The sequence below is a fragment of the Staurois parvus genome, unplaced genomic scaffold (assembly GCF_062004578.1).
Source record: "Staurois parvus isolate SC_StPar_1 unplaced genomic scaffold, SC_StPar_1.0 ptg000402l, whole genome shotgun sequence".
NCBI classification, from domain to species: domain Eukaryota; kingdom Metazoa; phylum Chordata; class Amphibia; order Anura; family Ranidae; genus Staurois; species Staurois parvus.
The window spans coordinates 9,603,503-9,621,099 of record NW_028318198.1 but is presented as its reverse complement, the minus strand read 5'-3'; the positions used below and the strand labels follow the sequence as shown (position 1 = coordinate 9,621,099).

Genomic DNA, 17,597 nt, shown 5'->3' with positions numbered 1-17,597 from the left:
TTTTATATTGCTGTGCTGCATTTTCTATATTGATTTACGGTTTACATGTGGGAACACATTATATGCTAGCTGCACAATTTATTTTGTAGGAATTGTATAGCGCTGAGGTTTTTTTAACATGTGTATACTTCCCTTCTGTGAAGCAGCTCCGGCCCAGTCACATGATCTCTCCGGCCCAGTCACATTATCTCTCTGGCAGCGGCTTTTGTGTAGAGGAGAGATCGCCAACAGCGGCTGAAAATGCCTGGGGGATGACGTCATCCATAGGCTTACTATGGGGCACCCGTTGTCAGCTGTCCCTCCTCTACGGTGAAGCCGCCATGGTCAGATGATCAGGAGATTGGTCTAGAGCAGCTTCAGAATAGGTAAGTATACAGATCTTTTCTTTACAAGGTTAGATAGAATAGGTTTAGAATGGAGGTGAGAGCAGGTTTAGCATTCTTTTAGATTTTGACCGATCTTCCAATTTAGATCAGTTGTTGAAAGTGCTTAAAACAATTAAGCATTGATATCAATTGTGCTTGTTCACACTGATGCAGTGCAGGATTCCCAGCAAATTGTGTGCATTTCCCACACCGCATCACAATTGCACTCTGTTCATGGGAACTACTGCAGGTGTCTGTTAAGTTAACTATACCCCAAAAACAGTTTGCAAAATGCAGTGCGATTGGCTGAATTGGATTATATGGGTGTTTACACCCATGCAAACTGATTCCAGAAAAGAGAGATGCCTGCACTTTTGGTGCGGTGCGATTTGCGGTGTGATTTGAGCCTTACAATATGGCTCATATCGCACTGCAAAGAATCACATGATTTGAACAGGAATGCGGTGCGATTCCTGTCTGAATCACATGCGGTTTCCCACACTGTAATAGTGTGAACTGAAACTTCATCATATATCACTTTTCCTGAAAAAAAAATCATCCCCTGATCAGTCGCATACATTGTAAGAAATGTAGCAGGAATAGCTGAGCAGGAAGTGACATTTGTCTTGGAGTTTTGCATGCTAGCTATATACAAAACACTCCCATACAAGGAAGCCATATTTTTTTTATTTTTTCTACCAAATTTAGAAAACCATAGTCTCCCATTTTTTACTCCAGTTTTTTTTTACTGTTGGTGTTTATTTTGTCATATCTTTTCTTGTACATATTTTTTTGCACTGTTTTTATTTCTTTAGGGCAAGTTCACACCAAAATGTGGTGCTGCAAACCCGTGTGAAATGTGCGCTTCCCGCACCACGCTCCGAATGCACTACAGTTGTGATCTGCACTGGGTGTCAATGTTAATGACAACCCAAACTCAGGTTGCAAACGCAATGCGTCTGCCTGCATCAGTTTGTATGGTACAGAAGTACCATAAGATCCTGTTGTTCTGCGTTTTTTGAAGTCGTGCATGCACTACTTTTGCTGCAATCCGGTGCGATTCAGCCCATTCAAAATGAATGCGTTCAATTTGCACTGCACTGAACTCCATGTGAATCAAACAGGAGCACTGAGCTCGTTCCTATGCAAATCCTGGTATAAACTGGCCCTTAAAATGGTTTTTAAAATTCATTAGGCTGATTCTCTAAATTAGGGGTGTCAAACTGGCAGCCCTCCAGCTGTTGCAAAACTACAAGTTCCATCATACCTCTGCCTTTGGGAGTCATGTTTTGTAACTGTCAATCTTGCAATGCTTCATGGGACTTGTAGTTTGGCAACAGCTGGAGGGCCACCTGTTTAACACCCGTGCTCTAAATGCTCTATATAAGGTTTTAAAGAATCCTTAATCTTTTGAAGAACACTTTCATATTTGTATACTCCCACCATCTTCACTGACATGACAATGAGTGTCACTGACATTTCTTAAGGTCAAAATCGTTACATGTTGTTACATTGTTTGTTTGTATGGGTAAGTGTAAAGGGTCAACTGCGGAGTTAGGCTACATTCACACTGATGATTTGGACTGGTTGGCCACCAGTGACCTGTCATTATAGAGAATGGGGCCAGCGGCCACAGCAGGAATCTGATTCCTGCCACTACAATTTGTACCAGTCTAGATCGCCAGTGTGAGTGTAGCCCTAAAAACCCCTGTGATGATCCCTCTCAGTCTGCTGGCACTTATATTGTTTGAGTGGCAAATATCTGCCCAGGGTGGCAGCACTATCTTTCAAAAGGGTGCAGAGGGTATCATGATGGTAAGTATGTGCAGGAGAGGTGGGTTTTTTTTTTGTGGCGACAGGTTCTCTTAGTGGTGACATTAGATATTTTTTAAATCCCTTTTGCTTTTCTGGTTTCCTTGGGATACAAATGAAGGACAGAGAGTCCCTGATCTGCATTGTATCTGAAGATATACAGTATTTCACAATATCTTTTTCTTCTGACCTTGTTGGCTTCAACCAGAAATAACTTGTCTTCCCCCATTTGCCTCATGCAGACGCTCAAGAATGCTTGGCTGCAAAAATATGCTACAGATTCTGCCAACCCGGGGGTGCTGGTCCTGCTCGGCTGTGGCACCGTTTCCAGTACCTGTGGCCAACTGGCCAGTTATCCATTAGCTCTCATCAGGACAAGAATGCAAGCTCAAGGTAAAAAAATAGTTTATTTGCATTGTAATTTTTACCAAAATAAGGGATCTTAGTAAATGTTCCCCATTTTTATTTTTTATTTGTGTAGAGTTCCTATTCTTTCTTCCAAGGGTAGATGGACTTTGGCATATTGTGTGTGCCTGTGAAATGAGCGTGAATCATGGCATGGGTGCACAGATTTGGCTTGTAGTATTCATGCAGAGTGTGTGTATGTGTAAGCACAGCATCCATTAGCACAAACACTCATTGAACTGCCTGTGATCTGGATGCCAGATGAGCAGATCTGATTGATTTGATCATCCTGATGTTCAGCCAAATTGAATAGTGTCCCTGGCAACTATCTGTATTGCTGCACACCATGATTAACTTATTAGCAAAAGAAACAGCAGAAAGAAGGTTTTAGCGACTTTTGGGAAAATAAAGCGCTTTGGCAAAAACATATATTACATGTCTTATTTTATGATATATGATAAAATAATATAATTCCTGACCTATGAAAGCATTAATACAGTGGGGTTTATTTACTAAAGCTGGTTCACGCAGAATCTCGTGCACTTTTGCATAGAAACCAATCAGCTTCCAGGTTTTATTGCTAAAGCTTAATTGAAGAAGCTGAGGTTAGAAGCTGATTGGCTGCCATGCACAGCTGCATCAGATTCTGAGTGAACCAACTTTAGTAAAGAAATTACAGTGTGTTTAGCTGTCTTCCCTTACCTGCATACTATTTATTGCCCTAATACCTTGTGTGGTCAGTTCATGATACATGTAACAGAACTGTCAGTTTTATGATTCTTCAAAATGCTGTGGTCATCAATAGAATATTGTTCTAAAGTTGAACTCCACTTTGTTATAATACCACTAACTGTTGACTGTGGAATATTTAGTAGCACGGTCAACTGTTAGTGGTATTATAACAAAGTGGAAGCACCTGGGAACAACAGCAACTCAGCCATGAAGTGGTAAGCCATGTAAAAGGACAGAGTGGGGTGTGCGCATGCTGAAGCGCACAGTGCGCAGAAGTCACCAACTGTCTGCAGAGTCAATAGCTAAAGACCTCCTAACTTTGTGTGGCCTTCTGATTAGCACAACAGAGCATAGAGAACTTCATGGAATGGGTTTCCATGCTGCATCCAAGCCTTACATCACCAAGTGAAATGCAAAGCGTCAGATGCAATGGTGTAAAGCACGCCGCCACTGGACTCTAGAGCAGTGGAGACTTGTTCTCTGGAGTGACAAATCTGGCAATCCGGTGGACGTGTCTTGGTATGGCAGTTGCCAGGAAAACAGAACTTGCCTAAATGCATTGTGCCAAGTGTAAAATTAGGTGGCGGGGGGATTATGATGTGGGGTTGTTTTTCAGGGGTTGGGCTTGCCCCCCCCCTTAGTTCCAGTGAAGGGAACTCTTAAGGCATCAGCATACCAAGACATTTTGGACAATGTCATGCTCCCAACTTGGGGATAGTTTGGGGATGGCCCCTTCCTGTTCTAACATGACTGCACACCAGTGCACAAAGCAAGGTCCATAAAGACATAGACGAGCGAGTTGGGGTGGAGGAACTTGATGACTGCAACCCAATAGAACATGTTTGGGATGAATTAGAGCAGAGAATGTGAAGCCAGGCCTTCTGGTTACACACCAGTGCCTGACCTCACAAATGCACTTCTGGAAGAATGGTCAAACATTCCCATAGACACACTCCTAAACCTTGTGGACAGCCTTCCCAGAAGAGTTGAAGCTGTTATAGCTGCAAAGGGTGGGCCAATTCAATATTGGACCCTACGGACTAAGACTGAGATGCCATTAAAGTTCATGTGCGTGTAAAGGCAGGCGTCCCAATACTTTTGGCAATATAGTGTATATCTCATTTGCAGTTAAAATTGTTTTATTAACATATACCTGTCTTAATTGGAGTTTGATATCTACCTTGAGTTTAGCTTTGAAGAACTCTGGGAATGGAGTGGGCAGACTACATCCCTCGATAGCAAATGTAACAATCTCCATTTCACTTAAGCTTCATGCTCCCAGTCAAGAGAATTGTGTCTTTCATGTTGCCAATCTGTCATGCTTTCCCTTCCAGTGCTTTACTTTGCAGCCATCCAGAATTAGTTCTGGGTTCCAAATAATTTTATGGGTATTTCCCTGACAACCAGCTTGCTGCAATGCAGAGCTCAGAAAGGGTGGAAGATCTCTACATTAAGATAAGAGTAAATCAGATTACCACCAACCTATACCTTATCTAGGGATGCAGCTCTCCCAATCCATTGCAGTAGTTTTTCTTTAAAGTCATGTATGAATGTCTATTGTGTGTATATATAATATAAAACCATTGCTTTATCAAATCATAACTAGTTAAAGTGGTTCTAAAGGCAGAAGAGTTTTTACCTTAATGTAGTCTATGCATTAAGGTAAAATCAATCTGGATGCAACTCCCCCCTCAGCCCCTCTTATATTTACCTGAGCCCCATCTCTATCCAGCAATGTGCATGAGAGCCGGGTCTCTCCTCATTGGCTCACACAGCAGTGGGAGCAATTGGCACCTGCTGCTGTCAATCACAGCCAGTGAGCCAATGAGGAGAGAGTTTCAGGGGAGTTTCGGGGGAGGGGCCGAGCCTTGCTCTGTGTATGAATGGACAATGTCCATTCACGAAAGTAAGCCTGTTTGCGTGCCCCTATAGCAATAGGCTTGCTATTGGCGGCACTCAGCAGGGGGGAGGAGCCAGGACCGCTAGCAGGGGACCCAAAACCATTGCACAGTGCAGGTAAGTATAACATATTTGCTATTTAAAATAGAAAAAAAATTCAACCTATAGAATCACTGTAAGTTTAAAAAAAAAAAAAAAAAAACACTTTTCAGCCTTTGAGCCCCTTGTTCTGCTGATATGCACAGTATATTTACAGCTGGTCAGCAACCAGTGACGTTCTTTGATAGATCTCAGAAGCATGGTATGTGTACTGCTTGCTCCAAGACCTAGTTAAATCCAGATGAATTTGTGCAAAGCAGATAAGGAGTGACTGAATTTTATATTGTGTATACCAGTTTTATGAAAAGTTTATGCTCTGCAATGCTTCAACAGTTGTAAGCATTTTGGCCAAATATAATGCAGTAACGTCAGAAGCTGGCAGTGAACAGTGAACATTTGAGTAAATTGACATTACCATGGGGACTACAAATCAGATACAAGTCTCACTCTCGCCACTTCTCTGCACTCTGACAACTCTATTATAAGTTATACTGAATTTGTGATTTGTCATGATAATTAACATTTTTAGCAATTGGGTTCTTGAAATTGCTCTGCAGAATTTTACAGATTTATAAATCAATGTGGAGAAATTGCTGGTTTCATCATGCTATAGAAATAAATCTTTTTAAAAAAAAATGATCCCACAAAATCTTGTACACATGATAGATTTAGCCTGTTTAAAGACACATCATGCATTTTGAGACATTGAAGAGCAACTGGACTCTGGAAATTGCACCCAAGAAAAGGCAGGCAGGGCAAAGGACTGGTTCACTGTATTGCCTATGGTATCCCTGCAGCTGATTCAGCTGTCTTTCCCTCAGTACTCACTATTTACACTGCCTTGTTCTGCACTGTCTCTGTGTGGAGGGAGCCATTTTTTTTAAAATTAGGCTACTTGTTTCATTTATTATGTTTTGCCTGAATAACAGTTCAGCTGAACTTGTATTTTAATGTGGAGCATATTTCACCATTTATCCAAATTGATTTCCCAGTTCATATGAGTACCTACAGTGGTCACCTCAATTCAAATACACTGCTCAGAAAAAATTAAAGGAACACTTTTTAAATGGAGTATAGCATCAAGCCAAATAAACTCCTGGGATATTGATCTGGTCCGTTAAGTAGCAGAGGGGGTTGTTAATCAGTTTCAGCTGCTTTGGTGTTAATGAAATTAACAACAGGTGCACTAGATGGGCAACAATGAGAAGACTCCCAAAGCAGGAATGGTTTTACAAGTGGAGACCACTGACATTTTTTTCCCTACTCATCTTTTCTGACTGTTTTTCACTAGTTTTGTATTTGGCTAGGGTCCGTGTCACTACTGGTAGCATGAGGCGATACCTGGACCCTACAGAGGTTGCACAGGTAGTCAAACTCCTCCAGGATGGCACATCCATATGTGCCATTACCAGAAGGTTTGCTGTGTCTCCCAGCACAGTCTCAAGAGTATGGAGGAGATTCCAGGAGACAGTTACTCTAGGAGAGCTGGACAGGGCCGTAGAAGGTCCTTAATACATCAGCAGGACCAGGAATGTTATGCTGCCTGTAACATCATTCAGCATGACTGTTTTGGTGGTGGATCAGTGATGGTCTGGGAAGGCATATCCATGGAGGGATGCACAGACCTCTACAGACTAGACAATGGCACCCTGACTGCCATTAGGTATCGGGATGAATTCTGTGGACCCATTGTCAGACCCTACGCTGGTGCAGTGGGTCCTGGGTTCCTCCTGTGAACGACAATGCCCAACCTCATGTGGTGAGAGTATGCAGGCAGTTCCTGGAGGATGAAGGAATTGATACCATTGAATGGCCCCCACGCTCGCCTGACCTAAATCCAATAGAACACCTCTGGCATATCATGTTTTGGTCCATCCAACAATGCCAGGTTGCATCTCAGACTGTCCAGGAGCTCAGTGATATCCTGGTCCAGATCTGGGAGGAAATACCCGAGGACACCATCCGTCGTCTCATTAGGAGCATGCACCGACATTGTCAGGCAATCATACAAGCACGTTGGGGCCATACAAACTACTGAGTACCATTTTGACTTGCTGCATTGAAATTTCAGCAAAATGGACTAGCTTTCTGCATCATTTTTTCACTGTGATTTTTGGGGTGTCTTTGAATTCAGTCCTCTGTAGGTTGATAATTTTAATTTCCATCAAACGATAGGTAATCCTTACATTTCTAACACGTTGCTCAGTCCATATCAGTATAGATATCCAGCATAATATTTTTCCCCATTGAGATCTGATGTGTTTTCAAAGTGTTCCTTTAATTTTTTTGAGCAGTGTACTTGGTGTCATAAGCTGACAAGACAGTTATTTATTGTCCCAAAAACATGAGTCAGGTGTGAAAAGGTGTGGGACATGCAGCTCTGGTTATCATAAATCAATCACTTTATGACTGAGAATTGGTGTCAAATCACTGAAGTAAAACCTTCTAAGGTGAGAAACATGACTCCCTTTACATAGGCAACCATAAGAGTGATTTTTGTATTTTTCATTGCTTTTTTTAAAGAGTTTCCTTCCATATTTTGCAGCATCAATAGAAGGCGCACCTCAACTTAACATGGGAGGCCTCATCCGCAAGATTATAGCTAAGGAAGGATTTTCAGGCCTGTACAGAGGAATCGCTCCAAACTTCCTGAAAGTACTCCCAGCTGTCAGTATCAGCTATGTGGTGTATGAGAAGATGAAGCTGCAGCTTGGGATCTAGAAGTGGGGAACCTCCAGCTTTCACACTCAGGAAATCCATTGTGTTCATATTTGTCTGTGTGTTATTCTGAGAGCTGAGCAGTGTGCAGTGGGTATTGATTGTGTCGCTGCAGACCATAGTGAAAGTCTCCACGGCTAACAGAACATTGCCAAAATGTAAAATATTAAAGTGGCACTCCACTTAAGAAAAAAAAATACCTTCTAGTAGAAAAGAATATATTCTTCTTAAAGTGTATGTAAACCCTAACAATGAACTTATCTTGTTTTTTTCTCTTTTGGTCTGTTATTTACCATTGGAAGTGTATTGTTCTGTCTGACCGATAAGTGCAAAAAAAATAACCTGTTGTTCCTAGTGAGCTTGCTTATCAGCCCTGGCCAGTTCTTTCTGTGAGCTACAGAACATCTCCTATGTTATAAAGAGCGGGATGTATTCTGTAGTTCTAACACAGTCTTAGGGTGACAATGATGCTTTTCCATAGATACAGCACAGCAAGTGAGCATTGTCACCTCTTTATTTTCACCTTCAGTGATCCTGCCAGTAACACACTTCCTGTCATAGGGTGGCTCCACTCTGGATGGAGGAGCAATGGCGACACACCTGAACAGCAGCATTGTCAATCTGGGGAGAGGGTAGTGTTAGACTAGCAGATTAAGGCTCCATACACACTTGTGTGACTTGTCATGTTACTTTGGACACATAATGTCGCATGACAAGTTGCAGCCCATTGCTGTCAATGGCACCCGGTCTGATCTATGCAACTTAAAGTCGCAGCAACTTTGAAAGGTTCCTGCTCTACTTTGATGCAGCATGAGGGCCAGTGTGAACCAAGCCTTAGATAGACTTGACTAACAATTCAAAGTTAAGTAATTAATTTAACAAATTAAAGTTAAGTTAATGTAAGTACATTTTTTTGACTTGTACCTACACTTGCGCCTATAATGAACTTACCTGTAAGTATAGTGAAAATCTCCTAATCACGCGCCATTTAGGAGAAGTTCACAGTTGCTTCTGCTAGTGACATCACAAGCACAAACTGGGGGTTTTTTTCTTCAGAGTTTACTACTGCTTTAAGCAACCATGGCAACTTTTTTTTTTTTTTTATACCTTTTTGGGATAAAAGTTGTACCTGACCATTGCAAGCACTCTTGTTAGTGTTAAATTGTTTCTTAACTCTCTAACTGCCACTTTTGCTAGATAGCAAACAAGCAGGCTTTTCTTTTTTTTTTTTTAAAGTTAAGTAATTTAGGTAATTAATTTAACAAATTAAAGTTAAGTTAATGCAAGTAATTTTTTTGACCTGTACCTACATTTCAGCCTATAATAAACTTACCTGTAAGTATAGTGAAAATCTCCTAATCCTGTTTCGTTTAGGAGAAATTCTTCTGCTGGTGACATCACCAGCGCATGTGCTGTGCACTCTGCCTTCAGGGCACACTTGGTGTGCTGTCAGTGCAGAGCGTGTTGAGCTGCAATCATGACTCCGGTGTGCATGTGCTGGAGAGGCATCATCGTGGCCCAGCCATTCAAACAGCTGGAAAGTGCAAACCCAAAAGGAAGAGCAGGTGATGATAAAAGCATCGGGAGTGGTGATTTTTTTTTTTTTTTACCTTTTTGGGATAAAAGTTGTACTTGACCATTGCAAGCACTCTTGTGAGTGTTAAATGGTTTGTCTTGACCCTCTAACTGCCACTTTTGCTGGATAGCTTGGTGTGGAACTAAAGGCAAAAAGTGATTAATTGCAAACAAGCAGGCTTCTTTTTTTTTGCAGAAGAGACATGCAATGTCTCTTCTGCAATAAAATACTCTTACCTGCCTGTTCGCAATCCCCTGTAGAGTGTACACTGTGCTGTGCATGCTGTGTTGTGGGATGACATCACTCCCGCACCAGCCAATCAAGATGGCTGAAGATTGGCACCCAGAAGAAGTCAGGGACAAGATGCTGGCACCAGCAAGGGATCTCGCAGGCACCAGACTGCTGGAACAGACGTAAGTATTTGTGCCTTTAGTTACACTTGAAAGGAAATTTAAAAATTAGACTTACTGGCCAGATCACCAGGTGAAAATAAAGCAAAATAGCCTGAAAAAAAGGAAAACTAATGCAACCTCCATATCTAAGGACCGGTCAGGTGCAACATATCACATGGGTTTAGATACATTTAGTTATATTTCTTTTTGCCTTGCCAGCACTTCTATCCAACTGACTGCTAATTGGTAAGGTGTGCTTCTTGGTGCTGGAATATGAAATTGTGCAGCTTCTGTTTCTCTTTATAGGTGTACATTTTTTAAAGTATTTCACTGGTGTCAGAAGGTACCTGAAACTTTACTTCAAGTTCCATGTAGGCTTCTAGGAAAAGTAATGAGCCTATTACACAGATAGGAAGTGAGACTTTGAAGTCTGTCCTGTACACAGTGTACATGATGGCCCAGCAACCATATTAAAAATTTTGGGCTAATTTTATAGGAAACTATTCTATTATCATTACAAAAAAATAAGCTTGAGTAATAATTATGTCATATTCTCTTTAGCAAAAGCAGAGCTTTATTTTAAGATGAGGGGTGTAAAAAATCAATATCCCATCTTGCTTCAGGCTTTGCTTCATTGGTTTCTGCAAAAACTGTTGATGAGCAGTATGACCTTGGCAACAAAGCCAGTATCGCCACCCAGCAATTCTGTATCATCAGACTGAGAATCATTTCTGAATGGTTGAGAGGTACCACATACCCATTATCTTCGCACTTTTTTTATGAAATACAGTTGTCTAATACTATGCAAAATCATGAGTATAAACAAGCTTTGTGGGTTTTTTTGGGGGGGATTATTTTTTATACTTTTTTTTTTCTTTCTTTTTTATAGTCACTTTTGTAATTTTGGTATTTTTCTGATCTTTTTATCATGTTGAATTGTTTTATGTGCAGTCTGTTTAGTACTAGAAATGCAACATTCGGTACCCAATACCAAAGAGTTCCTAATGTCCAGAGGATATCTAGAATTTTAAAAAGTGCTCTATGAGAAGTGCAAATGTTATAAATGTATAAATATTGTTTTACAAGGAAAAATATCACAAGAGGAATTTCTTCTAGCTGTGTTTAAACATTGGATAATGGTCATGTGCACAGCCATTGAAGTATATCAAAGGGCCTGTCCACAGCACAGAAATGCAGTCCTGATGTTTTCTAGATGTGTAGATGATCTGGACATTCATTTTTGATGCGTTCCAGTGCATTTTTGATGCATTTTCTATCTTTTTTTTCTTCATCCTAATTAGGGACATATGCATTACGATGCATTTTTTTGATGTGTTTAGGTACATTCCGGTGCATTTCTGATGCATTTTGCCTAATTCTAGTACAGTTCTGTGCAGAAAAAAATGTTTCATGTTCTACTTTTTCTGTACTTTACTGAAATGCACTGGAATGAACTGCACTAGTGTGAACTAAGCCATTGTAACCCATATAAACTACTGTCCACGCGCTTTTGATGCAGAAAAAAATGTACTGGACTGCATCTGGTGTGAACTGGTCCTAAATCGAAAACTTGGGAAAAGCAGAAAAAAGTCATAACTCCTATAATTTTAGTTTTTGCCATCTTTGTGCCTTTCGAGAGAGTTCTATTTACTTTCTGTCTTATAGCCTCAAAAGAAAGAAAGTGAAAGGTGTTATTTAAGGGTCTACTCACACTGGACAAGGCTGAACCAAACTATGAAGTTCAATTGTTCACCTTCCCCATTCCTCCTGTTGGTTTGCACACACACTGGGCTGTAAAGAAGTGTTCCAGAGCACACTTACAACATCACCTCTGCTAACCGGACCACAGTGATCTCTGCTTCCATGCTCAGTGATCTATGGTGAGTTCCGTACTCAGACACAGTTTACACTCATACTAAGGCGAATCATACTGGACTACAAGTGAACCATGCCAAAGACTATCTCTTCAGGTGGTCCCAGGCACAGTTCAGGGTACCCAAAGTACATAAACCAGACCAAGGTGGTGAACCATTCCTGGGCACACCCTCAATTAACAGTTGTCAAAGGCAGAAAACGTCTCCATTGGAACATTCCCCTCCCAGTAGTCACCTGGACAAATGGGAAGGGTGAATCCCTCTAGCAGGGACCCAGTAAAAACCTGATGTAGTTCTAACCCTCCATACTCTCTAAAATGAAAAAAAAAAAATAGTTTTGGCTAGACTGTTTTTGCTTTTTGAGCTGGGATATTTATTATGAGAAAGCAACATGACTATTGTCATCCTTTGATTCTTCACGTCATTCTTTAAGGCTCATGTACATTAGCCTGCACACTAAAACGCAAATGCTCTGGTGCATGTAGTACAGGCGCAGTATGATGTTTTGTTATAACACATCACACGGTTTCCTTTCTTCTTTTCTTTTTTATCCACAATATGTCACGTTATCTAAGCCTCTGCATTGAAGCACATTGCAACAATCTCTAAAGTGAGGTGTTGTACATGGAATAAAAATGCAGAATGTCTGTATTGTTGCACAACTCATGGCAACTCACCTCAGTGCAGCTTTATGTTGGGAAAAGTTAATCTTTGCTTCTCAACTGACACTTGGGATTTTTTTTTTTTACTACAAAATCTGGTGCGTACAAAATCTGGTGCAGCTTAGAAACCAATCGGCTTCCAGGTTTTTTTTGCCAAATCTTAAAGTGACATTAACTTTTTTTTTTACTAAAATAACAAATATGGTATACTTACCAGCTCTGTGCAATGTTATTGCACAGAGCAGCCCAGATCCTCCTCTTCTTGGGTCCCTCACCGGTGCTCCTGGATCCTCCTCTTCGGCGGATGCCCCCGTGGGAAGCCTCTTTCCATGGGGCACCCATGCAGGGTCACTCCCGAGCTGCCCTGTGTGTGTCCCACTGCTATCAATCTGCCTAGGCAGGAGGGAGACAGCGGAAGGAGCCGCTGCTCTCGTGCACATTGCTGGATCAGATCGGGCTCAGATATAAGGGGGGGACTGGAAGGGATCCTGCAACACAGAAGGCTTTTAGGACCATTTAATTAAAGTGGTCCTAAAGCCTTAAGGTTTTTCACCTCAATGCATTCTATGCATTAAGGTGAAAAACCTTAAGGCTTTATGATCACTTTAATTCAGTTTAAAAGGCAACGGGCTACCATGCATAGCTGCACTGCATTTTGAGTGCTCCAGTTTTATTAAATCTCTCCCATAGTATACAAGCACATATTTTTTTTTTCTTCCATATTTTGTAAATCAACCCCAGATTTATGCCTTCATAACATCACTTGTTCCTAGAAAAGGTAGATTCTGCTTTCACTGTTCTATGATTAAAGAATTGTGTTAAAGTAATCTAATTCAAACATTTTAGGATTGTGTAGGTTCAGATCAAATCCAACAATTTTTTTTGCTGTCTTTGTCCCATAGCTGATATTTCCCTTACTTTCTTGTCCTTGAGAAACAATAGGCTTTGTCATTGTGCAGCTTGGAAAAGAATGAAGACAGTGGTATATGCACATAAATGGAAGAGTTGTGGATGAGGGAATGATATGACACTGCTCAGTATCCCCTTTTTCAGGGACACCATGGTGCCAAGCTCAAGTTCTCAGAGGAGCAGTGGTTTTTTTTATGGTACTACTGAGAAGGGCAATGGGGCATACATTTTTAGGTAGAATGTGCTACTGGGCTGGGGATATGGAGACATTACAGGGGCACACTAAAAAAGTATAACTAGTTTTATTGATCTGCTAGTTGTCACAATGGATGGTATTCCATCCGTATTGCAGAAACTGTTGCCTTTTGCCTTGGGTCTTTTACATATTAGTGCACACTAAGGTGAATGTGCTGCTATTATTTTTGGGTTGGGGTTAGAAAATACACATAAATAAATTTCCTTCTGTAGACAACTTCATTCTTATTGAATTTCCACAGTTATAAAAATTATATTAGTACTAGCAGTAGAGGCTCATTCCCATGCCTGCTTTTTTTAGCCATTGTTTATGATCTGTTGAATAATAATTACTACCTTCTAATAGTAATTAAGTATTTCACCTGGCAAAGTGATTACATTCTCACCCTAGGTAATGAAATATTTACTAGTTGATGTTTTGGCATAGCAGTCAGTATCTTACAGAAGCAATACATATGTACGTTTCCCTTCATAGTTACCCATTTGCCATCTCCGTGAAATCAGGAATATTTTCCTGATGGATGGTAAGGCACAGGGGGCAGGTGAAGCATGCCGACCGAAATGTCAGAGTGATAATACTCAAGAAAAATATGTCAAACAAAAATGAACCTGGTAGAACCAGTTCTTGTAACCCCTCTGCTTTATAAGCAACAGCGGTATTTTGCTTATGTTCTTTTCTTGGCTGTCATACGGACCCTGTTTCCTCTGTTGTAATGCAGATCACAACTTCTGACTTTCGCGATCTGCATGCTTGCTCAGGGTGAATGACTTTTAAAGTACTAAAGCAACATTACAGCCAGGCAAACAAGGTTTTACAGTAGGAAGGCATTGGCAGCCCCTATGTCTCTATTAATACCTTGACTTTCAGGTTGTGGGTTAGTTTTAGAGATCAGGCTTGTGTTAAGAATTAGTGTTTATGGTGAATTGAAAGGCTGTGTTTAAGAGGTTTATCTATTGGATATTATTTTCAAGTATATTCTATTACCTGTAATATGAAATTAACAGAAAAAAAGGTCTTTATCATTTTAGTTTTTGGGGGTGTAAAAAGGTATAGGAGGCCAGAATTGATGCACCAAAATAATCACTCCAGTTTTATTCCAGCTACAATAAATGTGCACTTTCAGAAATACCCTAGAAGTAGTTTGGGATTCCTTCCACATCCACCAATTGGAGGCCATTGTGAAAGTTGGTAGACATTCCTTTTACCTAACCAATGTGCTCAGAGAATATTTATATGTTACACTCCTCTCCCCATACTTTGTAGAACAAGGCCATCCTATCAAAATGTGGGGTCTCGTGAATATGAAGTATAGGGTCCAAATGCAAAGTTTTTTTTCAGTGCATGTTGCAAGGCCTTGGTGAATAAAAAAAAAACAAATTGTGCCAGCAAATATCTAGTGCCAGTCTCTGATATTTGTAGATTTATGGCTTTTTTACATAGGTGCCCGGGGCTCTGAGCAGCAGTTTTACTGCCCCCCAGCTACCTATCATAATTTTAACATTATAGCCTGACCAGGCTGTACACATACCATGATACTTTGCTTTTAACTCAGACTGCAAAGTTTATAGACAGCTCTGTCAAACAAGCTCACTCAATGAAAAAGAAAAAAAAAGGGAACAGTTTGATGCGCTAAGATTGGTACATCATCACTGTGCTGGTCTTGGCCAGACCACACACATTGGAATGCATCAGCAGGTGTGAACATACCCTAAATGAGGATGCAGACCTCTCAAAGATGGCCATCATGGCTCATGATCAGGCAATATATTCTAGATTAGGCTAATGCTGCTCTACTAGTGACCAACTCTACCCTGCAGTAAAAGTGTTCAGTTCACGTATTAGAAAATTGCCACTCTGATGCTCAGATTGACTCTAGTCCAGGGATAGGAAACCTCTGCACTCCAGCTGTTGTGGAAGTCCCATGAGGCACTGCATGATTGACAGCCACAGTCATGATGAGATTAGTAGTTTCAGCAAAGCTGGAGTGCCAAGATTGCATACCCCTGCTTTAGCCTATGAACACTGATTGAAAAAGTGCTTGTTGGGACTAACACAGCCTGTACATTGAAGAGTTTTGTTTTTTTTGTAGTGTGTTGAATGAAAAAACTGATGCAATTCCCCCATCCACACATTGAAGGTGGATGGGGGAATACAAGCTATTGTATTCTGCCAGCGGTAAGACTTCCCCGCCAACAGAATACACCGATCAGCATTGCCGGCTATAGCTGGCAGCGCTGATTGAGTGGAAAAAGACCAACTTCTGTACAACCTCTCTGCCCATACGTGAATCGAAATTCGGATGATCTCTGCTTAACCTTCTGAATTTCAATCCATGTATGACCAGCTTAAAACCACACTGTTTTAATTATACTTGTCCTTAATATGAGCCCATCAACAGATCTGCTGGCTATTCTATTGCTATTTTATTGGCTATTCTACGACGGCATGCTTTCTTTTGTCGTTTGCTGCATCCATCATTGTTCAATACTGAAGAACTGATCTGAAAAGTGAAAGTAAGTGCAATCCTTAAGGGTGTAGATCACCCTAACGCAGTGGTTTATCATTTTTTTCAATGTGTGGCCTTTCAAATGTTTTCATTACTTTACTATTAGGACACTTTGATAGTTGATACCAAAAGCCATGGAATCGGAAAATGCTTTGCAAAGACCTCAAAACATCTGGCCATCAGAGTTTTTGTTGTAAGAAGTTTACATGAGTCCAACCACTTCCAAATGTTTCACTAAGTGTGAGTGTAACGCATTAAAAAGAGAGAGCTCTAATGCAGTGTGTCTGGTTTACAGGTTTGTTTACAGTAATAAATCGCCAAAGACTTTGTTTTCATACAGTATCTTTCAATAAAAATTATTGTGACGACGGTATGTAAAATACATTGTCAATTTATGAATAAAAATGTCATTGTTCACTTTCAGCTGAAATAAGAATGATTATTAAAGAATATGCGTTCTTGGTCAGTACTTTGTGCCGGTGCACGCTAATCTATGCATAGGAGCATAAATATTAATGTATAAGAATGTATTGTGCGCATGAATGCGCATACGTGCAAATATGTGCAAAAACAAATGCCTGAAATTATGGCCAGAAAGGCTGATGCATCAGTACAGTGTGAGGCTGGGATAGGGTGAACACCGAAGCAGATATAAGACGCAAATGACATTAATAAAACCTTAAAGCAGAGCAAATAGGCAAAACTTTTTTTTCTTCAATTTGGATAGAGTAAGGAAGTGTTACAACCCATATCATTATATTTTTTGCCATCTGTGTCCCATTGGGAGATTTCCCTTCACTTCCTGTCCCATAGCCAAACAGGAAGTGAGATGAAATCCAAGCAAATAAATGAAATTCCTCGGGGATCCCCAGGTCACCAGAACTATTGTCCCCATTGGAATATTTCCCCTCTGTTACTTTTCTGGGGACAACCCAAAATTTGGGATTTTCTTTTTTTTTCAATGATAATGGTAAACAGGACAAATAGAAAGGGTGAATCTACCCAAAGGGGGCACAGAGAGCAATAAAAACTGACAGGGGTTCTAATCCCTCTCAGCTTCATCCAAAACTAAAAAAAAAGTTTTGCCTTTAGTTATACTTTAAACCTAAAAAACAAAAATTGAATATATTGCAGTAACACAATTCTGTCTATTGGTGTCTCAAATCTGGATGGAGAAGACACCTTTAGACATCAGCATTGTCAGCCTGGGGAGGGGGTTGTTTCAGCAGATTAGATGGACTTGATCAACAAATTAAAGCTGAACTCCATCTAACACATATTTTTAGCAGGTACAGCAACCGTGATTTAAACAACAGGGAGCCCCCCTTTCAGTGTGAAATGGTTTGTCTCAACCCTCTTAACTGACACTGTTGCTGGACAAGTTGGTCTGTT

At 40.6% G+C, this 17,597-nt stretch overlaps 1 protein-coding gene across 1 annotated transcript in view; it reads left to right on the top strand.

Annotated features, from left to right (window-relative positions):
• The window catches only part of SLC25A24 (solute carrier family 25 member 24), an 80,076-nt gene extending 63,448 nt beyond the window's left edge, over window positions 1-16,628 (top strand). Inside the window, exons 9-10 of the mRNA XM_089686623.1 lie at window positions 2,420-2,570; window positions 7,858-16,628. Of these exons, the coding sequence (XP_089542749.1) occupies window positions 2,420-2,570; window positions 7,858-8,033 (327 nt within the window). The 3' untranslated portion in view covers window positions 8,034-16,628. The remainder of the gene's footprint in view (window positions 1-2,419; window positions 2,571-7,857) is intronic.
• The last annotated feature ends 969 nt before the right edge of the window (window positions 16,629-17,597 follow it).